The sequence below is a fragment of the Coloeus monedula genome (genome assembly GCF_965178545.1).
Source record: "Coloeus monedula genome assembly, chromosome: 15".
NCBI classification, from domain to species: Eukaryota; Metazoa; Chordata; class Aves; order Passeriformes; family Corvidae; genus Coloeus; species Coloeus monedula.
Window position 1 is genome coordinate 14,180,982 of NC_138795.1, and position 24,968 is coordinate 14,205,949.

General features: G+C 37.3%; 1 protein-coding gene across 4 annotated transcripts in view; it reads left to right on the forward strand.

Moving 5' to 3' along the window:
- Positions 1 to 15,168: 15,168 nt before the first annotated feature.
- TENM2 (teneurin transmembrane protein 2) overlaps positions 15,169 to 24,968 on the forward strand; it is a gene marked incomplete at both ends in the record, with an annotated part of 482,831 nt that continues 473,031 nt past the window's right edge. For all 4 annotated transcript variants that reach the window (XM_082291373.1, XM_082291374.1, XM_082291375.1 and 1 more), the window contains one exon: positions 15,169 to 15,394. In XM_082291373.1, the coding sequence (XP_082147499.1) occupies positions 15,169 to 15,394 (226 nt within the window). The remainder of the gene's footprint in view (positions 15,395 to 24,968) is intronic.

Here is a 24,968-nt window from a genome sequence, read left to right on the forward strand (position 1 = left end):
CCCTAATCTGGAGCAAAACTCTGCTGCCCCGAATACTTTCCCATTGTTGTTACTTTGTCTGCTATTACTGTACCAGGTTCTCATGTGAATCACAGAGGTTTGGTTTAACTGTGGAGCTTGAGCACAGCACTTGTAATCTTGTGTGTGTGTTTTAGTAGAAATTTTGGGTGTTCTTCATGATATGACACTTTTCCTAGTTAAATTCTTAGTGGGAATGATAAAGAAATCTGCTTTTGGTCCCTCTGGTAAATGATGTTATTTAGCAAAGTGAGGATTAGTCTGGTTCTACATAGATAAGTAGACTTAGACTTATCTAATTTCTGGAATTCTCAGGAAGTATGGACAAATCTCTCTATATGAAGAAATAACTTTTAAAAGCATTCTTATTCTTCATTTAAAAAAAAAAATCTAATTAACTGGAATGTCACAATTTCATGTTGAATCACAATTTTTAAGTCACTTATATTTGAACCCCTGATCTGACTATCTGTCTGGTGATGCACTTGCACTGTATCAGAACTAACACTAGTGCAGTCTAAATGGAGGCGTGGCTCTATAGACCAGTTTGTAATTCATTCTCATCACTCAAAATTCAATTTCTAAATTTCCTAATTCTATAGTCTTGATTATTGGAAATTATTCCAGTAGCCTCCTATAAGTTTTTTATACTGACTATAAAAAACATTTCAGATGGATGACTTAAAGAAAGCCACATATCTATGATTTTTCACCTGTGCAAAAGAGAAGAGAGACATTGCTCATTCAGTCTGGAATTTCTAAGATGCTTTCAAAATTTAAGCCAGTCCACCTGGAAAACTGAGAATTCCATCAAGATATTATATAAGTATATAGACTTCCTTGAACAGGTATATAGGAAATGAGATATAACTATTTTATTTTATGTTTAAGAATCACTCTTTTCAGTTAAAGGTTATTCCACTTCCATAAATTCAGTTGCAATTTAGGTTACTACAGGTCTTTCTCTTGAGGAGTTGCCCCAGGCACTGAGATCTGTGTGTTGTAGAATCTCTCCTTTGCAGATCTTCTAATATATAAATGTTACCATCAATTCAAAAGTGCAGAGATAACCCCAATCTGTAAGCTACTCTTAAGAAATTTATTTCTTTTCCTTTTACTCTTTTTTTCATTTTATTATTTTCATTCAGGACTATGCTGTTAGGCTACTTAAAAAAAGTATTGAAAATTGAAATTGAAAGTTGACCAGAAGTTGAAAACTAAAACTAAATAATTTAAAAATATATATTACGTGAACAAGGATTCATGGAAACGGCTTTGTCCTTGACAATATTTTTATGAGAATGATAAAAGGGACTAAATGCCAAACTAAATAAATATCATGTTTATTTATTTAAGAGAATATCCACCGCAGAAGTTCAAGCAAAGGAATTTGTAAGTTGTGTATGTGTATCTGATCTTGACTGAAAATTACTTTTCAGTCAAAATTGTGAAGCTGGACAGTCTTGTTAAATTGATGAAGCTTGATTTCTGTTCCCAGTAGTTAACTCTTAGTGTGCTTGCTCAGTCTGGAGATTGTAATTTTTTTAATCTTGGCTCTCAGGAAGTGGGAATGAAACTGGACAGCTGAGGTGATGTAAATGGAAATCCTTTGCTCCTATGGTAGCTGGAATAAAAAATAATGGATCATGTATCTTTAATGCAGTTAGAATTGAAACTGAAAGTATTAGTGGTTTAAACACAGACTTAGTTTGGTGTTGGTTGTCTTGTTTTGCTTTTTTCCCCACTCTAATTGAACAAATACTTGTTTTCTTTTTCTGGTTGGAATTCCAGCAGCTTCTCTAAGCACAGAACTCCTGTCTGTCGGAAGCTGTCTGGTTCAGGGAGTGCTTTTTCCTGGAGGAGTAGGAATTCCTGGTCCAGGGGTGTTCCTTCCTGCTGCCTAATGCAATGCACTGCACTGCGTATCACCTGATCCTCTGTGTTAGTGCAAGGAGAGAACGAGCCTTGTCCAGACTCAAGGATTGCTGTCGTGCAAGGAATCTCTATGGGAGTGCTGGAAGAGATGTCACTTCAAGTGGCTTTGGCTATGCCACAGACCAAACACCCAACTACACACTTGTCAATCCTGCTCTTTCTTGGATAGGAGACTCTTTTTGGGGAGTGTGAGGGACCACCACCTCCACCTGTTATAGGCTGAGCTCACGGATCCACCCTTCTGGGATCTGCTCGTCACAGTGCAAAATCTGCTTTTGAGGAGCAACATGTGCATATCACTGACAATGGCATCAAGGAAGAGATCTCTTTTCTCTCCTTTACCTTTTATTTTTTATTTTAATAATTCATGTAGGCTTTCATGCGAATTAGAATTTACTGAGGTAATTTGGGCAACTGAGTAAATCGGTAATGGTATATGGATCATTTTACTCTAGGTCATTGTGTGTCTCGACATTGACCTAAAATTACAATCTGATGGCTCTTAATGTATATGAAAAGCTTTGTCAGATATCTTTTCAGTTCTGTTTGCTAGTAAATTAGGTTACAACTGTTCATAGTTTATTGATTTCAGTTCAGGATAATAAAGCATTTATAGTATTTATTTCCAGTTTCCTTCCTGCCCTGAGACGCACCGATAGAGGAGACTCTTCTACCCACTGCCTGTATGGGAGAATGACCTATTGCACCAAGGGAGGCTTTAAATAGCAGGGCTGCTGCCCTTTGCTCTTCTCTGCCTCAGTAACTTTTGTATTAAAATGGGGGATTGCAGCACTTATCTTGCGAAGAGGAGCACCTCCTTAAAGGTGGAGTATTAGTAAAATCACTGGTGGAAGTGCAGTAGCATGTTACTTAGAGCACACTTTGTCCAGGGAACTGAGGTGCAGCTGTGACTGCTGCTAGAGCCAGATGTGGGGGTGGGGTGAGTTCCTGAGCTTAGAAATACAGTGTGAAATTCTGGGTATCTCAGCATGGGTGAGAACTCACCTGGGCCACAACTGCCAAAAGGGGAAGTTACAAAGGAGGTGGTTAATTAGGACACTTTATTGACTCTGCACATCTCAACAGCAACCAACACCAATTCACATCATGGATATCAATAAAGGATTCCTTCCTTCAGTTTCTGCTGGCCAATTGCTCTTTCTCTGTTCCTAGGCCTAGTAGTTCATGTTCTCCATACCCCTGCTTTGACTTAAATACAGCAGAAAGGTAACATTAGCTGCACCCACCAGCCCAGCTGAGCCAAAATGCCAGTTGATTTTAGCCCATATTGGCTAAAGTCAATGAGCCTTTTGAAGTTTGGCAGGCAAGATTGTACAGGAAGAGAAAACACCACTGACTTCTGTGGGGTTGTGGGTTCACACCTACTGTCTGTGCCATACTCAGCAATGGAAATAGAAATGGAAGAATTTTGCTGGTAAATCACTATAACAATTTTAGTTTTGATTTTCTTTCTTTCTTTTTTTTTTTAATTCTGTTTTACAATAATCTTTAAATTTCCAGACAGAATAATGTACCATATGTCTGAGTACCACACACAGATCTCAAGTTGGTCATTGGCCACATATCTATAGGATAGGCCCAGATGAATACCATGGTTCCTGGACTTCCAAACAAAAGACAAAATCTTCAGTGGGAAAAGAATAGGCCTTGTTTTGATTTACATGACACAGGAATGTGGCTCTGACTGGTGGAGAGGTGAGTGTTAGAGGTTACAATTCCTTCTCATGTGTTGTTTTCTTTAGATTTATGGTAGTGTCATCATAACATATGGCAGAGTTGTTTTCTTCTGGGTTTGTTTTCACATTTTTAAGGGACTGTTTCAAAGTCAGCACTGTCAAATGACATGTTTGGAAACGTATGAGCTTGCAGCAGTATCTTGGGAATTGTGATAGAGCTTGTGCTTCTTACTTTTGTTAAATTGTGCTTTTAGTTCCTGTGCGTTTTCTTCACTCTAGAACTGTATTTCAGGCATTTTTTGTTCCCTCAATGGTCTGTACTGTGAAACTGAAAAGGGAACAAAGCCCATTCATTTTTCCCTGACATCCCACTTCGGTGTGTCATCAGTGTGACTGTAGCAGGACCCCACTGCAGTGGTTTCTGGTCCTCTGCAGGCTGCACGTGTGTGCAGATGGAATGCAGCCTCTACCTTATTGTGCTGCTCAAGCTTGGAATTGAGCTTTAAACCTGCAAGCTTAGATGATTTTTCTACTTTAAATCCTCTGACCTTTTAAGCCTGCATACTCAGCTTACAAAGCTTGAATCATCATGTGCATTTACTTTGTGGGCTTGTTTCCAAAATAAATGTTGTTTTTTTTTTCTTTTTTCTACTTTTTAATGGCTATGGAACTTTTCCTAAATTAAGAATATCATAGTCACAGACCGCTGAGGCTGGAAAGGACCTCTGGAGCTCACCTAATCCAAGTGTCAGTGTTGAACTAGACTGGGTTGCTAAGGGCTTTGTGTAGTTGAGTCTTGAAAATGAGCAAAATTCCCCAGTCCCTGCAGCAATCTCTCTAGTGCATATTTGTCCCCAGAGTGATTTTTACTCACTTCATTTCTGTTCAGAACTTCCTGTGCTTCAGTTTGCACTGGTGGTTTCTCACTTCCCTTTGGTTGCCCCCAGTAAAGCCCTGTCTCCCACTTCTCCGTAGCCTCACAGAAACAGCAAGGCCCCTGCTGGCCATTTCTGCAATTGAACAAGTCCAGTTCCTTCATCTCTCCGCGTAGATCCCATGTTTCAGTCCCTTGAGACACTGGCATCCTTCCCTGGACTTGCTCCAATTCGTGAACATCTTTCTTGTTTGTAGGAGGAGAACTTGGTGCAATATTATTGCCATCTGTAAAGTACTGCTAAAAATAATGGTACTAAGAAATTTTTTAGCTTGGTAGGTAATAGAGCATTGGAACAAAGAGAGCATTTTAAGGATTGTGTTTAACTTGCAACAAGTTGGTTATGGCTGTAGAGAATTCTGGTTTCACAAGGTAAATTTTGTTAAACTGCATTATTAATTTTGTTCTTTGTACTTAACATCCTTAGAAAAAGAACCGACTAAGCTTTGGACCTCTAGTTAATTCTCTGTTTTGATAAACAAAGCTATAAACTTCGTTCAAGCTGTCCAATATCTTTGGAGAATAGGCAATTTTAAAAGACTATCAATTTCATATACTGTGGATGTAGATCAGGACATCTGTAGAGTTGTATAGATACAATAAATACTTACTTGAAATCAAGTGTCTTCATTGAAATGATAAATTTTATTTTGCAAGACTCAGTGGTACAACTGAATGGGGTAGACGAAACAGAATTTTCTTTAAATTTGCTTTAAATCCTTCTTGCCAAGTTCTCTTAGGTTTGATCTCTGTCCTTGTCACAGAGTGCTGATGCTTTTGTCTGGGAAGTTTGACCATGGCAGTTGAAGAATGTAGGGAACTCTGTGCTGGATGCACGGCAATCTAGGCAGCAGATGGCAAAATTGTGGGGGCTGGCTTTAATGCAGTGAGCTTAGACTTGTGAAGAAATTAGACATTGCAGCTTGGTTATTGTTCAATCTGTGAAAGGGCAACAGAAAGAAAGGACCAAATGGATTTTGCCAAGATTCCATGCCCTTTTAAGAGCATTTTTAAACTTGTTTCTCCTTTCTGACTGTTCTTGCTTGGTAAAACTCTGCCACAGGTGATGAATAGGAGATGGTTGTTTGCATTTCTCATGCAGTAGCTTATCTGAGATATCCCCACGTGAGTGCATCCTGGCTGGTGCAGCTTCAGCCCTTGCTGTCCCCAGCTGCCTTCAGGCACCCCCTGTGGGGTGTTGAATGAGGATCTCAGAGAGGGCTGAGGAGCCAGGATGGGATCCTGTGACAACTCAGCCCCGTGAGCAGGGACTGCTGACAGAGTGACACGGGGGAAACCCCTTACCCACCAGCAAATGCCAGGCTTTCTTTGGAGACACTCACAGCTAGAAGATAGTAAGCAAAATGATGCTCCTGTCTAAGAAATCTGCAGAAGGAAGTTGCAGTGTGAGAGTAAATATTGGAGTACATGTTCTGTCCTGAATGATTAGGTAGATAACAGAAGATAATGTCTGCTGGAGCATGTGGCCTTTTCTCCAGAGACATTTTCCTCCAGAGGGATTTGGGACTTTTTCTTCATGATTTGAGATGGAACAGGGGATGTAGTGATGGCTGCACAGTGACTGTACAATATTATGAGGTATTTGCTGCTTTTTGTGATCTTGGATTAGTCGATTTCCTAGAGGTGTGTTTTTCTTTACTGAGGTTATTTTAAAAAATTCCGTTAATCAAGATAACCCTCTGTGTCCTCTTCTGCTATGATAATACACAAGTAAACCTTGCACTGCAGATTTGGGTGGACCAACTTTCAGGGTGACAAGGTCTCAGTTCCATCCCTGATGACCCCTTGATGTGTGGACACTGGAAATTCACTTCAGAGATTTTTGAGTTACAGCTGGTCATTTTTTATAACAGTTGTGTTCATTGTATCCATCACTGCAAAGTTTAATTAATTTCTGTAAAGCAATTCATTTTCCTTTATTGAAAGATGGAGCAACACTTGTTAGCTGAGAATCTTCCCGTGTAGGCTTTTTACTTCATTACACGAAGTTTCATTGCTGGCTGAGGCAGCCTACAGTTTAAAGTGCTTCAGCAAATACTTGTATGGAAGCTATTGAGATAGAATGTCATCCATTTCGTGTTCCTTATCACAATGTTCCATTGTTTTCCATTCCTATTTATTTTTTCTTTTAACTTTTTCTTCGCTTACCTTGAACCTTTTAAAACAAAGAATTGCTTTAGGAAGCTGGTATTTCTGATAAAATCTGTGTGTTTACAAAGGTGGAGAACTCACAAGGAATAAGGCTACCAGTTTACACAAATAAACTCATTTTCCCCCCCTTTTTTCCCTTTTATTTTTTCCCTTTTTTTCCCCTCTAATAGATAATCAGAGCTTAGCTGAATGGACTATTCGCTTGCGTAATTTGGAATAGCTTTATTGAAATTTTGCTGAATGCTATTAGGCATTTTAAAATATTGTTGATTTTTCTTACCATATGAGTTTATACAGCCTTAACAGTGGTCTCTAGTAAAGCCTTCTGCAAGGAATATTTTTATAGCTTGACACTACTAGCAAGGAGAAAATGTATTAAAGCCTCTTGTTAATAAGCAAATGAAAATTGTTAGTATTAAATTGAGGCAACAGAGGTTCTGTGGAAGCTTTAAAGAAAGAAGGGGACTGTTTCCTAGAGTGAGATAAAACGATGTAAGTGTGGAGGGAAAAGCAGGTGGTGTTCTTGACTGAAGTGACAAATAAAGTACCTAAACCCATAACTGCTTGCATGATTTCTACATTTGATGAGTTTTGAGAATAGTCTTGTAGAGGTTTGAAAATAGCTAAGAAACTTCTTCAGCAACACGATCATCTCACAGTAGGATGAGATGTGCACAGGAGCTTTGCTGATCTCAGATTCTGGCAGAGTTCCCCTGCACAGTGTATTCATCTGTAAACAAGAAATGAAAGGCACATTCCTGATGTTTTTCTCTTGGCTGATCTTGTACCCAGTGGTACAGGTTTTGCTGTTGCCAGCAGGAGTGGAGGTGCCCAATGGGTGTAGAATTCCAGAGTGTTTTAACTTAAGGAAGTGAAAAAGAATGAGGAAGGAACTGTCTTAAAATTCTTGGCACTGGACTTGCTTGGGTGCAAGAGAAATAGCAAGTCCTTTGATATTACATTTCTACAACTTGATAGCACAGTTTTTTATTTAAAATCAAAATCCTTGAGTCTAATATGGAAGCACCATGCCCAGGAGCTCCCAGAGACAGCTGATGGATTAGCGTGGGTGTGAAGGAAAAGGCTTGTGGATATGGACAGTATTCAAATCCATAACTGAAACTCTAGGCATAAATAAGGCTTTTGCAAAAATGAAAAGATAAAGGAGCCTGACAAGAGAACAGAATACTGGAAAATGCTGGTGAATAATTAGATGAACTAATGGCCAAGTGTTGGTGAAAGCAAAACAGAGGGGAAATGGCTGGAGCACAACTTGTGCTCCTACCAGCTTGATGTCTTGGCTCTGTGCTGGTAAGGTTAAAAATCCCATTACATTAATTAAAGGCAGCATTTTACCTAGGATTAGAATAAAAAAGGTGCATCACCAGTGGACAATTAAATAAATCAAGTTGTCACTCCTTGTATGGGCATTTAGCTCTGTCTCACTGCTATAAATGTGGATCAGTTTGATCAAGGACTTAATCAAAAATTATTTAGACAATTACTCCCTGTTTCAAAAGTATTCTCTAGTGATAGAAAACTATTATACAGAATCGTTAAAGCATGCTTAATGGCATTGTCTTCATTATACAATGATAAATTATTCTACCTTTCTTCATTAATGGCATTTAGCAGTAGATAATATTATTGTTTATTCTTTCTAGGCAGTAAAAGAGTAACAGTGTTCTTTAGGCAATTAGTTCTAGCAAACTTAGTCTTTTGAAGTGGCCAGTTTGTATTTGATCTTTAAATCGTTATCGTGAATTTGTTCAGCTATACTAATTTTAAGTAATTATATTAATTGAGACCTTGGCTTGTTGTGTTGTTTTATGGTGGCTTGATTTTTTTTTTTTTTTTCACCCTCATCTGACTGCACAGACTGATGGAAGTATGTAGATAACAATTATACTGAGAGCAGGAAGCTGAGCACTGGAACTCAGGGTTTCAAGTGTGCAGCAAACTCACTGTGTGACCTCAGGTGGGACTCTTATCCTTATGGCGTTTAACTTTTGCTGTAGAATAATACAGATTTAGCTCACAGGGATGTTCAAAAGCCTAATAAATATCTGTAAACAGCTTTGAGTTAGTGGTGGAAATATGTTATCCCTGGGTAAAATATTTTTATATTTTTTTTCTTTTTCTGGAATGAGAGGATTGTTAAGGCCTCATCCAGAAAAGAAGGAAGAACACTCTCCGATAGGAAAAACTTTAAAACTTTGCATGGTTTTGCCTCTGTGTATCTGGGAAGAAAGGATGTCATTTCAGCCTCCTTGTGTAAGTGTTCTGCTTAGTACCACTTTGGGGGATTTTTAAGCCTTTCACTGAAAAATGAGCTTTTCTAAAGCATGGCCACCTCTGAGTCACTGTGACACAATCCTCGTAATGGCTGCTGTAGTTTCTAGGATGGGAATCAACATGATAGTTGATGATCAGTTACTGAATTGTGTACTATCCAAACAATATTTTAGTGAAGGTAAAATAATTTTCAAGAAAAATCAACTAAATATACTCTGCAGGCTGTTGAGGCACTAAGTGAATTTTGTTTGTGAACTTTGCCATTTCTCACACTCTCAGAGAGGGAAAAGCACTTGGTTTGCAGCAGCTGAACACAAAGACTTGAGTGGTTCATGAGTGCCACACTCTACCTCAGACCTGGGACACTGCAGATGCTTTGCTGATAGTGAAATTTTTCTGGTGTGGTTTCCAAATCTGTGGTGGTCCCCAGCTTGTGAGCTGCATTAACCAGCAGGCACATTTAAGAACATTTATGACTTTGTACCTGAATTTGTCTAGCTCCTTTTTCAGCTGACCTCTGAGAAGAAACTCTCCATTTGGCCTCGGTGTCAGCTGTGATTCTGAGGCCCCTCGGGACAGGCAAAAGGCTGGGCTCACATCTACCAACCTTCTCTGCCCAATGGAAAAGGGAATAAATTCAGTGAAGAATAAGGGGTTAATCCTTAGCAGTCAGTGAATGATGGGAGACTGTTAGAACACTGTCTCGTAGCTCCTGGGCTTTTCATCAGTTCTTGATGGCATGTTATTTTCTTAATGGAATGCTATTTTCATAATAGATTTAAACAGTTCTGGGATTTATAAGAAGTTCCTGGAGTACAGAAATCTCCAAAGATAGTCTAGAAATAAAAACATGTATATTTAAATAGATAAAAATACATATATGAGATAAATATTTGGCTCAGTTCTTGATTTTGTTGTTGTGTGTACCATTTTCACTGCCCTTAGCCTGAAATAATTCCTAGAGCTTTTGTTTATTACAAGGAAAAAATAAAGCAGGTTTTGTCTGCAGTAAAGCAGAACACAGAACGCCTTTTAGCATTGTATATCTTGTACTACTTAACTTGAATCATTCATCACAACTGTTCTGAAATAGCTATTTACCGTGTCATACTAAATACATCTAATTTTCAACTTAATATAGAGTGGCTCGCTAAAATGAAAATTCATTATTTGGACAGAAAAAAAAAAAGAAAATTCAGAAGAACAGTTTATCAATGAAAAATGAGGCTACAGCAAATAGACTGTCCAAATATACTTTCATTTTTGGTGCAAATCAAAACCAGCATATTTGTCATCAACATTTTTTCATCTAACAAAGTGCACATACTATGTTGTACTTAGTGGTAGTATTTAGTTTAAAATTGCACTTTATTTATTGCCTCCTTTTTTTTAACAGGCAGAGGTGATCCAGAAGTAGAGATGTACTTTTTTTACTAATATTACAATCAGAAATAAGTACAGGAGTTAAATAACCATTTAAAATTTTGCCTGAAAATTTGTACTGCACCAAAGCTAAATTGTTGCATTTTCTCATTTCAAAAATAGTTTTTGCATCAAATAATGAACAGCATTTGAATCTCTGAATCACAAGCTTATTTCCAATTGCTGCTCCTGAAAAAGAGTCCAAGCTTTTAAGAGACTTTTTTTTTTTTTATGAACAGAATGGTACACGGTGTGCTAATTCTTTAAATTAAAAAGAAAAAAAGGGAAAAAAGAAAAAGTTGTGTTTCCAACACTGCACTGTTGTAATGTTTTGATTTAGTTGTGCCAGGTGATTTAGGGGCACAATGCAAATGTAAGGTGCTTTGTTTCCCTTGATCTTCTGAGTGATTCCTGGGCTCTTTGTGGCATGAGGGGCAGTTCTAATGGCCTTGTACACTGTAATCATGTCAGGATAGTTAGAAAATGCAGGAAACAAGCCCATAACTTAAGTTAGATAAATGTGTGAATCAACTTCAAATTTACAGAGAGTTTTAGCATAAGCTTTGCTAAGCCGTGAAAATTCATGTTGAGCTGTCCCTCCATGCCTCCTATTGACTTGGCTGTGCTAACACAAAAATAAATGGTCAATTTTTTTAAACCTCCTAAACAAAAACCTATTTTTCATTTCTCAGCTCTTCAGCTTTTTCTTCTCTTATCCTCTCTCTGCTTTTTTTTCCCATTGTCTCTCTTTTCCCTCTAGGATGTGCAGTGTTTTAATGTCCTTGGACTGCCCACAGTTACACTTAGGGTAACCCTCATTACCCCTGCTGTAGTCATGTTCAGGTAAACAGCTGCTTCATAGAAACACAGTAAATGTTATATTGAGTGAACAGTGAGTCAGAAGTGTATTACACACGTATGCCTTGGGGCACGTGGGATCTGTGTACATCAGCAGCAAATACATGAGCTGTTTATTGCTTTAGATTGACTGCTATGGTGGGTCCCTATCAGCTGAGACTGAATTCCTGTGAAACTTGACCAGCCCTTTAGCAGGCCATTATAAATAATAAATATTTTCTGAATAAACTCCTTTCTCAGCAAGTTAGACAGAGCTCCTGTGTTTCTGAAATAATTAAACCAAAACTAGATGAGAAAAACAGTTGAAGTCACTTGTTAGTGGTTGTACTGCTCTGTAGTGTAAGTGGGTCAGAATGAGCAGTATTAGTTAAATCCTTTGAAATAAAAGGAATTGTTAAATCAGTTATGATTTAGGTCAATTACTCAAAATAAACTGTTCACAGAGTGCTCTTGGGACAGGCAAGTCAAAGAGTATCAGGAGTTCTGAACTCAAATTGCATCTCACCATTATTCTCTAAGCAAAGCTATCACACCTTGCCTTTCCAGGAATACATTACATAAAGATTTCACTATCTGACAGGGAAGGTGCTTAGCACTGAATTGGATCCATGTTTCATCTATTTAAGATAAGCATGAAAAAAAAGTGAAACAGATTTTCTAGGAGTATTTCACAGCTTAATTAACTGTGTTTTAAGCCATGTATGGTGATACTGTTGTCTAAATTTCAAAAATGGTTTGGGCATGATGCTCTGGAACTGGTTTTTGCCTGGCTGCTTTGAGTTCATAGAAATCCCCAAAGCACAGGTGAGGAGGACAGAAGAATCTCTGAGAATATTTCATTGTGTTTAGGTAGATGTATTTAGTTTCAGATGCTTGGGATTCGTCCTCAAGCAATGGAAAAATAAGGAAAACACAAATTAAAACTACTCTAATATGTGAACATGACATTGAACAACAATTCTAGTAAAAATGTTATCATTTTATCTAAAGCATTTTAAGGACCTACTAAAATTAGTTCAAGAGTTCAAGAAATTTTTAATAGTCTGGTTTATAAAAATCAAGTTATTCACCAAATTATTCTGATGTCTGATTCTTGTAACAAGGTTTTCCTTATGAAAGATCAAAGTAAAGATCTTGGGACATTTCTACATTTATTTTCTTGTGTTAGCCAGAGTTTCTGTAGTGCAGACATTGTGCCTCACGTTCTGCACATGCAGATGACTGAGGAATATTTCCAGGCATGATCAGCAGTGAAACACTGTCTTACCATTTCCTTTTATTTTAGTATTTGTAGGGGAATTGCACAAAACTCTACAAAAGAATGGTTATTGAGGGAACAATTTCAAAAACTCTTGTCTGTCTGAGAAGATGCTTTAAGAAGCTAATGTCCTGGGTATACTCAGAAGTTTTATCTCAGTCACAGCAAATCCTTCTTTTAACTACAGTAACAAGGAATTAAATGTTCTTTCAGGAACAATAGAAATCAGGCCAGACAGCTTTAAGTTTAGCAGTCATAAAAACAAAAAGCTGTTTGTTTGTCTGAACTGACAGACAATATGGAATTCATATGGAATAACAGGCTTTGTGCTGAATAGCAGCATGAGGACTCCAAGAGAGTAACTGGCAGGTTTTGCTCAATGCTGTTGTGCATTTATCTGTTTCTGTGTTTATAATTGTGATATATTGATATCTAAATTTGATGAGAGAGTTTTAAAATGGGATTAAAGAGCCAGGCATTGTTAATCTAAATGATTGTGTGTCTCCTGAAACTTCAAGAAACTGTTTGTGCCACCAGTGTTAATATACTTTACAGTTAACGTGCTTTCCAGTTCAATAAATATCACAGGACCAAAGAATTGAAGTGAAACATTCAGATATAAAGGAGTCAGCATAGCCACTATATGTTCAGAGAGATGAGAAACAGGAATGTGTGTTGAATATTTCTTTCTCTTTAATCTGAAGTTATAAAACGAACCTTGACAGTTTGAAGTGCCAAATGTCTCTGCTTTTGTTTTGGCTTTTCTGTATGTGTTGTTTTGTGACTTTTTTTCCCCTCTGAAATGTTAAAAATAAATGAAAAAGAAGAAAAAAGTAAGCATGTTTACAGTTCTTATTCCTCACAGAATGCAGAGTACCTGTGGGTGGCTTAAAGCAGCTGTTTCTCGTGGTTACCTAACTTTCTTCTTTAACATACAGAAAGAAAAAATAGCCCAAAAAACCAAAAACCACAACAAGGCTAAATGTCAAATCTAAATGAAGCCAAGAAACCTTTTCTCTAGGTCACCAGCTCCTCTGGCCAAGTACATTTATTCTCTCTTAGGGCCATAATCTGTTTCAAAGAGCATTGATTTAGCCAATACTTATGCCAGTGCTGTGACCTCTTCTCCTGCAGGTGCAAACAAGTACCACAATGAAAGGCTCGGCTGCCTTCTGCATGTTTTATCATCTTTTGCTGCAGTTTGTTCCTTTGGTGGCAGAGATGGCACAAGGAATCACTGCTGAAATGCTTTGGTGGTTTAAGCAAAGCTTCTGGCCTGGGCACATTCTGTTGGGTGGGCTTGGGAGAGGGAACCTGGACTGAGAAGGGACAGGGCAAGGAAAAGGTCTTCAACCATCTCAGCTAAATTCACCCAAACCGTTCCTTCACCTCCTTAGCCACGTATAGAAAAGCAGGATGTTTTGTTCCAGTTTTTGCTTGTTAGCAAATCTGAGTATTTTTCTATGTGGGAAGATTTAATTTCCAGCAAAAAAATTTGTCATGAGGATTTCTCAGGATTAGCACAGACCTGGGCATAGTATGCCATGAGAGAAAGACATACATACTAATACCAACTGAAAATAATTAGTACCCCAGTGGTTACTGTTTGGTGTTTGTGGGTGTTTGTGCTTACTGTATTTCTTCCTTTCTACAGTATCTTTCATTTTGCAGTTTATGCATGCTAACGATGCATATATTAATGTCTGTGTGCCACAGGAAGGGTGTCCTAATTAAGCACACTGTAAGAAACTCTCTTTCTGGTCCAGTGAACAAGAAGAGATTTAGACAGTTTTCAAGAGCTCCAAGTGCTGAGTTGCATAAAGTGGCCATCTTGAGGGGTTGTGAAGAAGCTCATTCAGTCACATTCTGGGGTGCACAAGAGCAGCCAATCCCCAGAGTGTGCTCAGGCACTCATGGCCATGCAGGAATGTCAGGGTTGGGTTGGACCTCTGGAGACACCTGGTCCACCTTCAGAGCAGAGCCTTGGATTATGTTAACCTTGCTGCTGCTTGTGAACACGTTGTTAAAGGATAATGTACAGCTTTGTAATGCATTAACGCTGAATAGGAATAATCTCCTCTATGGAGCTCTCTTGCATGCTTCAGTCTTAATTGCAAGCCCTCCTGCAGGAAGAATGAAAATAATTAAAGCTGGTTTGAGTCTACTTTCCTTCTGTTGCATAACAGAGACAAATATCATTCTGTCAGTTCTGTGTTGTTACCAGAGTTCATTCAGAAATCAAAAGATGACAGTGTTTTTGTTTTATCATTATTTTTTAAACTCTTTGATGATACAATAATTTAGATAGAATGCAATTATCTTACTGCATTCAATTTTTTTCTCCCCACTGATTCAGGTCAATTATTTCAATTTCTAGAGGATGCATCATGTGGGTCTTCCCTTTCTTCTCTATCTGTGCCACATTGTTCTTCAAGGACAAGTCAGGGGAAGTAGAATAAAACAAAATGTAGTGGCAGCATTACTTACTGTTTTGTTATCCTTTCGTGGTTTTAGGTGCCAGTGACTGACCCCAAATAGAAGAGTGGCTTTTCTGGAACCACTGTTCCTGGCTCAGAATAATGGATATAAAGGACAGACGGCACCGCTCTCTGACCAGGGGCCGCTGTGGGAAGGAGTGTCGCTACACGAGTTCCTCGCTGGACAGCGAGGACTGCAGAGTGCCCACTCAGAAATCCTACAGCTCCAGTGAGACACTGAAGGCATATGATCATGACACCAGGATGCACTACGGAAATCGAGTGTCTGACCTGGTGCACAGGGAGTCAGATGAGTTTCCAAGACAAGGTATGTTTAAAGTCAGAACTGGTTTCTTTTATGGTAATCCTCGGTAGACAGTCTCTGTTCCTTGTTAAAGCATCTCACTGTTACAAGGAGTTTTAATGAAAGAACTGTAGGAGAATGGATATTATCTTACCATTATTTCCACTGCTTTGTGCTAAATTAGAAAGTTCTTTCTTTTCTCAGAGTTCTGGTACTTTTGAAATTCACAATTTGTAAATGAGGCAAACCGAGATTCACTGATCAAAATGTCTGATAGACACAAGTGCCATGACCCTTAACCAGAGTGTGTCTTTTGCACAAATCTTGGGGTTAGCCAATGTGCTAACTTGGTATTCTGTTTCCTAGGTTAATTTTGGGAATGAGAATGGCATTTTCACCTAAATGTGACTCTCTTTAACACAGTATCTGTACTGAAAAAAACAACTAAAACACTGTTATAGTAAAAACCCCCTATAGCCAACATACATTCATTATTCATCATGGGCCTTGGAATTCCTTTTCTGTTCTTAAATGCTGTGGAATTGAACTGTGGGACTGGGAGTGCTGGTTCCTTTTACTTCATTTTGTCACTGCTTACCCATATTGCTTACCCTTGACCTTATAAAAACTGAAAGGAGGAAACCCATCTGATTTCTTTTGTAATTGGCTGTAATACATTATCGCAGCATTGAGGCCTAGAACTAATATTTGAAATAACCTGCCTTTGTAAACTTGTAAGCAAGAGGAGTAAGCAATCTCTTTTTTTATAACATGGTTCTTGCTAGGTCCAATGGATTAATGAATTAAAAATGTAAGTGTTTTTAGTTGAAAAACCTGTAAATGTCCACTATACACACATAGGTTTATTCTCATTCAGGTCTGTGCTTGTCTCAATAAATTGTAAGCCTCTCTGCTGAAACCATTAGTGAACATTGCTTCATAGGAGCTGTGTTTAATCATCTGGTTTACCTGTCCAAATAGCCAGATTAAATTGGCATTCAATCAACAATTAGATAACGGCATTTGAATTAAAAGCCTTGGTTTAGTGTCAGTTGAGAATCAGGTATGGTTCATACCAGGTAAGATACAGGCAGGCTTGAGGGATAAATGTATAGGTTTTGTGCCCCTCTCAATGGAAGGTAAATCTGGTACATAATTTAAATGCAGAAACTCTACTGGTTTGTGTATGTGCTTGTTGACAGCATGTGATAGTTCTCTGCTACACATTTCTGATGTTGTAACTCAGGGAATGGGAAGTTATCTCACTTGTGGAAATCATTCAATGGAAGGTCATTCCTTATACCTGATACCCTGTCATACATCTTGTTTAAAACATTCTGACAGCAGTCAGTGTCTCTCTTCACCTTTAAATCAAACTGTCTAATAATTAATGTTGATAATTAACCCCTTGTCTAATCCCTCGTTTCTCTGACATTTGTGTGCAGACATGTGGGAGTGTTTGCATTGTGCTTGTCTGTCAAACACCCAGTTCTGTTTTCTGGGGTAATCTCTGTTCTTGGAGGATCTTTCTTTGCTTAGAGGTGTTTACCTGTGATAAAGCATCAAAGTGCACCTCGAACCTCTGAGCTACTGGAGCCATTTTCACTGCAGTTTGTTCTGCTTTACTGTACAGGAGTCATCTAAATATTACTTTTCCCTATCAGGATGATTGATGCTTCAGCTCAAGTGCCTCATTTTAGTTTGCAGGTCATTATTCAGCATTTCATAATGGTCTTTTTCTCTTGATTACTGATTTGACAACTGTTCATCCTCCCCCTGCTCTTAATGTGTTCTTATCTGCCCTCTTTATGAAGGGGAATGCAAATTGTTGGTAACTGAATTGAAACACTCAGATTTTTTTTTTTATTGTTATTTTTTCCCCTACTAGTCTGTGGTGTTGTGTCTAAATAAATAGTGTTTATTTTAGAAAGCCAAAGTAATTTTTTTGTTAGATAATGAGCAGCAACTCCTTATTTTCCTGTTTTTAAGTTAAGTTTAGAAAGCAATTTTTTTAGAAAATAAGTTGGTATGATGATTCTTTGCATTTGAAAGCTGGATATTTTTCTGATTGAACAGTTTTACCGGCATGAAATTTGAGATAATGTGACAAGTAGATCCAGATTAAGATTTGGTAGCTGTTCTCACTTTCTATATTAACATTAGATGGATAAAAATGTGATTCATATAGTAGGAAGTTCTGTTTGTTACATCTCATGCATGCAGTTTCCAGCTGCAGACATCTAGTAATTTATACCCTTAAATTTATTCTAACTTTGACTGGGTGTTAGGATGGGATTCAATTCTGTAGGAAATAAACATGCTTAAAATAAATAGTCTTTAGAGGCTTTTTGTTCTTCTATTAATAAAAAACTTGACTTTTTTTTTAAGGAATTGTAGATATTTTCCTCAGTATTTTGTCTCTTCTATTAGAAAAGCTAAATACTTTTGACTTACTGCAAAGTATTTGGTTTTACCATGGCACTGCAACTGCTCACACAGTTGTTTTGAGCTACTCCTGGTGGCACATTTCCGGGTTTGGAAATCTGTTAAGACAAAGTTGCACTCATTCTGTTTTTGCTTATCAAGCTTTATCAGTGAAATACTAATTAAAAAAAAACCATATTCAGAGCTCAGAAGTCTGAAACAGTTCTTGCTGTGTTGCTTTCTTATTTTCCTTAGAGGGATGAAGGTTGTTCAGACCTAAAACAAGGTTTTAACTGTTCACAGTGACTGATAGGCTGCTACTTAGAGGCTACAGCCACTCTTACAGGTGCTTGGGCTGACCAGACTTGCTCTCACTGCTCATATTTCCAATAACACCAAGATGAGGTCTTTGATCATCCTGTCGTCAAACCTGAGTCATCCTCAACTCTTCGGTTAAAATTAATGTATCCCTTCCAAATTCAGCTGAGTTTTGGAAATTACAGTTCTAATACTTCTTTCCAGAACCTGTGACCTTTTGAAAATGAAATGTTTTGATACATAGATTTGGATTAAAGACATTAAATAAGACTTTTTCTTGTATTCTGTCTGGAGTGAGAGCACATTCTTAGTTTTCCTTTGTCGTGCAAGGTTTTTGAGTGGCATTCTGCAATCTGTTGATTTTCGTTATAGCTGTACGGTTACATAATCAAAGGAAATTGGAGAAGCTTAAGGAGGAAGCCCTTAGCATGGAATCAGATGTAGGGTAGCTTGTGTGAGAAAAGGCCTCAAGGCAACTTTCCTGTTATAGCCAGGACATATACTCACTTCTCTTGAATCAAGGCTTACTTTGGTTTTAATGGTAACCTAAGAGAAACTCCATCCCAGTGTAAAATATTTATTAGGGTGAGACAACTGCCTTCTATTTCTCCTATCTAGAAAGCACAGTCTTATTGAGAAATAAAAAAATTATAATTTGTGTACCTTATTTAATAAAGATGCTGAATAAAACTTCCTTCCCTTACCCTCTCCCTCCCCAAGTCATAAAAGATGATAAGGTTCTTATTGTTAAGTGATTTAAAAACATGAAAGCACTTTTCATCTGTGCTCTCATCTGTGGTGAAGTTGTTAATAAGTAGCAGCATTACTAGACTAGCAAATAAATAAAAGTACAAACCTTTACAGCAGTCTTCTGTAAGTATGCTTTTAGGAAAGGAAAAGGTAAGAAAGTTGAACCCAAACCTAACATTCCTCCTCTGATTTATACTCTAATATCAGTCAAGTGCCCTTTTGAGCTGTAATAGCAAGATGCTCTGATAAACAGGAATTAAACCAAAACTTTGTGTATATTAGATCTGAGTCACAATAAAAACCAGAAGGAAGTCTCTTTAGAAGTGGATTTTCAGGGAAACATCATGGGATTGACTTTCAATCTTTTGGGTACTTCTATTTAAATATGCATAAATTGTTTTCTCTTCGTATTCTGTCTGTGGATTTTGTTATTTTTTTGGGGTTGGTTTGTAATGTTTGGGGGCGTGTGTTGTTTTGATTTTTTTTTTTTTTTTTCTTTTGAGCAACAAGCTCTTTGGTTTGCAAATGCTAGTTTAAATCAGTTCTGATAATCTCTTCCTTCTCACTTCCCTTTTATTCCCCTTCCATCCTATTTTTTGCCATTTTAGCACTTTATATCTTCATCCATTGTGACTTTGCTGGGCGTGGTTGGGTGCTCAGACCATCTGGACTGACCATTGAGTCAGAGTGCCTGACACAGACTTGCTGAACAAAGGTTCATCTTCATCTCTTTTCACCTGCTGGACCAGTTAGGGAGCCGTGATGCTGACAGAGGACTCCAGTAATAATTAATAACAACAGTGCTGGCAAACACAGCACTATTCTAATATTAATATGTATCTGTAGAATAAACAACAGCTAGACATAATATGTGAATTCTCTGTACCCACAGTTTCTCTCAGGGAATAACTTTTTATTCTTGGCAATTTCTCTCAACTGATCATTATTAAAAATCAGCATTTATTTACAGTTTAAATTAGAGACTCAGAATGAAGGGATTTCTGATGCTAATATATAAGTATATATAGATTTATGGTCCTTTTAGTTCCTTTTTTGCTCCTTTATTTAGCTTTCAAAAAGAACTTCTATTTTTACTGCTTGTCTGCTGGACTCCTCATTAGTTGATGATTAAGTTAAACTAGGTTCTTTTTCTTTTAACCATTTTCAAAGTTACATGCACATTATGTAAACTACGTATAAAAGGATAACGTCTAAAAAGTAGGTGTTATCAACATGTAGTAAGCACAGACTGAATAAAAGAAAATTTAAAAAACCTCAGGTCTACTCTAAAATAGGCTTAGTAACCATTTTCATGCAAATACCTTTTCAGAAGAACTTCAAAATTAATACAAATTATGCTTTCTATACTTCATAGTTTCAAATTTCTATCAAGCAAAAAGATCCCGTGCTTCAACTAAAGTCCTGTTTGCTCGTCTTGTAGTGCTGGGGCCTGACTGAATGTTGAACAAAACCTTTTTTTTGTGTATTTTTTTCCCCTCATCCCTTTACTCTGCTATGTAATAGGATTCTAAGACTTTGGATCCTGAAAATGATAATTTTTGATCCTATAAACCCTTCTCCATTTTCTCATACACACATGTGCACACACTCTTCTAAGAAGTTTGTAATATTTACACACATCTGTGGATGCTCTTTCTCATATTAAAATCTACTGTAAAGGGAAATAATGTACTCCATGGAGATGACATAATAATTTTATTTTTAAGAAAAGGTATTTAAAATGAAAATAATTCTTGGTTAATTCTAATAATGAAAATGGCTAACATTGAGCAAATTGTGTAAATTTTTTCCACTGTCTACGTCTTCATTTCTTCAAAAGGATCTGCAGTTCAACGGATATTTTTTAGGATCTGGTTTCCAGCAAGAAGTGTTTGGAAGGGAGGCTGATTAGTTGTAAGTGTTCTCAAACTGGAAGATACTTAGATGCTTTTCTAATCCATCTATTAACACTGAAATGTCGGATTTAAAAAGCTTTTACATTTGATTTGGATTTGAATTGGGCATCTCTGTCCCTGCATCCAAGGCATGATCTAGAAAATTATTCTTTAGATGTAGTCCTGAATTTCCATTAGTGAATATCATTTTGTTTCTGTGAACTTGGGAGCCCCTCTAAAGCTTGTTTTTTGGGAAAGAGACATTAGGCCATTTTCCTTCTCCTCCTCTTTTCTCATAATACAGGAAGAAAGAACTATTTAAATAAAACGGAGTTCAGCAAATATTTAACTGACAACAGCATTTATTTTGGATTATACATTGTTGAACTCTCCAGTGCCACATGTTTTTAAGGTCTGCATCTTCAGAAAAAATAAGGAAAGGATTAGATACTTGTATTTTAGTGGAGTGTGGGGAAGATGGGTTAAGCACCAGAGGGTATGCACTGCTCCAATGCACAAGTCAGTTTTCAGTTCAAATGCCTTGGGGACAGGTTTAAGGTGTGTTTTTGTTTACTCTGTAATTGTCTTTTGTGCTTTATTTTTTTCCCCCCATGTTCTTTTGAAATGTCTTACTACTATGGACTAAATTTTAGACTCAGTGGACAGCTGGTTGATCTGTGGTGATGATTGCTGTGTTTATACTTGCTCTGTCCTCCCTGTTTGTTCTCCTAATACCTTCAATGGATTTTGTGATTTTTAGAAGCTTTTAAAATACTATAGCTGGACCCAAATGCACACACTTCACACAGTAAGAAAAACATATGGAAACTTTCAAACAAACAAAAACACCACCCAAAAAGTCATTATCTTCCTTCGAGAACCAAAAGGGTTTTGAAATTGAGTCAAAGTGCTGATGACCAATTCATTTAAAGCCTATAAATCAGTAGAAAAACAAAATTATAAGGAAGTATAATTGGGTAAGCAGGGCCCAGCATTTGTTCTTTTTGTTTTATATTATTTGTCTCCGGATTCAGAGTGCCAGGTCAGAGGATCTACCAGTTTTGGCCTTCTATGGAGTTGCTCATTAACTTTCATCAGATTATTTCTGCATTGATCCCAGTAATCTGTCCTTGAATTAAGCATATTCTGAAGTTCTGGAAACATCAATAGACAGAAAATCTATGATTTCCACTGATTGGCAGTGACTGTGAGAATTCAGCCTTCATGTTAAAAGCAGATGCCAGCTTCTCTCTGGGTTTTGGAAACTGGCTTCGGTTTCTAGCCATTAGATCTGGTGATGCCCTTTTCTGTGTTCTTGAAACACCCATGATACCCAGTGTTTTTCTGTACAGATTTAATTAGATGCTGCAGTTAAGTCTGTTCTGTGAACTGTCAATCTAAGTAGAGCTCTTCAAGCATCTGCCTGTATAATGTCATCTTCTGTCATGAATTTTGACTTAGTGGTTGTTTCTAAGCCCTTTCCTACCTTTTAGTTTATCTCTAATGGAAACAAAATATGCCACAGCAATACCCTGTATGCCCCAGTGGTGTGGATAAAGACAGGTTGAAGAGACAGTGACTTGTATAAACACTATTTCATGTTTTTACATCCAACTTCAAATTAGCTTTTGCTGGTAGCAGTCAGTTCCTGTTGAGGTGCTGATTGATCCTTTAAGGTTCTGAAATGGTTTCAGAGTCCAGATAGCTGATTAGACAAAATAGCATGCAGATATCTTTATATATTGCCTTTTTTTTTTTTCCATATGAGTGCTTAGCTGGAAGTGACTTACAGTGAGTGCAAAAGTACATGTCTGTGAATGTAGACCATATTGGAAACAGAGATTTACTGTCCCGAAGTGTAATGCTTACTCAGCCATCTGATGAGATTTGAGCACTAAACAGTTTGAGAGGGATGCATAAAGCTGTTTTATTACAAGATGCTGTTATGAATTGTAGCAGCTTTCCTTATGCTATGCTGCTGTTGCCAAACAAGTTGCATGAATGTAAGCAGTTTTATTTGTGATTACTTGCTTACATTTCCTTAGAATAGTTGGGTTATAGCTGTTTGTGATTTCTGCTCCTGCACTGGTGGCAATCCCTACCTCCTGTTTAATTCAGAATGAAAAGATACCTTTTTAAAACTGTTTGGAGAAAAGCCTCTCTGAGGAACGCTACTGCTAATGTGTGAGGTGGAGTGGGGCTCAGATGTTTGTGTGTGTGGTAGAATCTAGTTAAAAAGGATGCAGAAAGCTCAAAAAACCAGTTGGCTGTTTCTTCATAATTCAGTGAAAAGTAAAGAGATTTCATTTTAGCTGCATTTAAGCCAGTCCAGAAATTAGAGAAATAAATCACTCACATAAAGAAATGTTTTGGGAAATACAGTACTTAAGACCTATACTGTTTTCTAAACTTTAGTTAAAACCTGGATGTTACAACTGAATTTAACACTTGAAACTGTTCTTGACAGAGCAGTGAAGGCAGTTCCCGTTGTCTTGCTTATGGGCAGCTACAGTTGCTTTTGATGATACTGCTGAGCTCTGTTTTCCTGATGACAGTCAAGTGTGTTCCTTATGACAATCACTACTTTAACAAAGATACTTGTTTGAAGTAGATTGCAAGAGAAGAACAGTTTGATCATCAATGCTGAAACGTCTCTTCAGTGTAGTTTGTCCAGTGTAATTCTGAATGTCAAGTCTTGGTCTTCTGTTGATTGCTACGGAAGATTCTTCCTCTTAAAAAAAAAAATTGCTTGGAAGATCTTCCCAATATCTATCTGTTTTATTCTTAGCATTGCTCTTTCTATCCAAGTTCTGAGCCCAGGTATGCCTTGCCAATCCTAGTATTGTTAGACATCCTTTAGGTACGTGTCCATCACTCTCATATTCCTCCTTTCCTTATCACCTCATTTATCCACTCTTAAGTTTGGAATCTTGGTAGTTGCTGTTTGCCGTGTTTCTTCTCTTGGCATGTTATTCCAATATATTCATATGTCACCTAAACCTCGTGGAAATTTTCCTGTACAATGGGTTGACACTGAGCACTGCAGCTGAGGGGTTTTGGTTTGGCAGTTCCACCAGCACTTGTAGAATAGAAAGAAATGTCTAACGTTAAGGCAATTTGAACAGCTAGTTCAACTGTATTTTTTCCACTGTTCCACATGAAAAACATAAAATAGCAGGTGGTCAGTTTTTACCTAGAAGTGAGCAAGTTGCCTGCTGTCTGTGGAAACAAGTTGAAATTTTGATTATGAAACTGATATGCATAATCATATTTGATTATATGAAATGGTAAAGGCTCACTTGCAGGATGAGTCAGTTCAGTATAACTTTGTCTTCTCAAATACATTAATCAACTCAATTTGTTTAAATATTGAAGTAAAAATTATCAGTATTTTAGGTTTTGCTACTTAAGCCAGAAGCAATGTTAGTCAGATAATTAAAAAAAAAAAAAAAAAGACCATCATGTAGGACAAATTGCATAAATGTTATTTCTTCAAGCAAATGGCCACTCTGTGGTAGCTGGTCTAGAACTGTATACTCACTTTTTAAAATTACTTCCAGTAGAGTACTGTGTTTTAAGGATGGCAGTTTAATATGGCATATGAAATATTATAAATATAATATTAATATGTCACGTTATGTAGTTAGAGTACCAAAAAAACTTTTTATAGATGGTAGTCAATTTGATTTCATAGCAATATCTGATTTTCTTTTGAAGTTTTTTGGTCCCTAAGATAGGCATTTGAATGATATTGAAGAAAAGCTAAAATGGTACTTAGTCTCTGTGGGGGAAGTATTACCTTTGACTAAAATTATTCACAATGTGCTAAAAGTTTACCACACAAAAAGTGATTATGTGGACTTCATTCTTGCTTAGGTAATCTTACCAAAGAGAGAGGCAGAAAGAGTAGTATTCGTCACATAGTTTCTCTTTTTGGTGGGTTGGGTTTTAGTTTCTACTGTGTCTGCTAAACTTGCTGCAAATATATTTTGACAGTAATATTAAAGTCATTACAGCAAATAAAATTTTGTGTATGACTAGGCAACTGTGTGTGTGCTCCTATTAAGTTCGTTTCTAAATTCTTACAAAAATAAAACTCATAAGGCATTATTACCAGTATGTGCTTCAAGCACTGAATTTATAAAGTATCTGGTTAATAATATGAGGAATGATATATCACAGCTGTAATGCTGTGTCTTCCAATGTCTTCC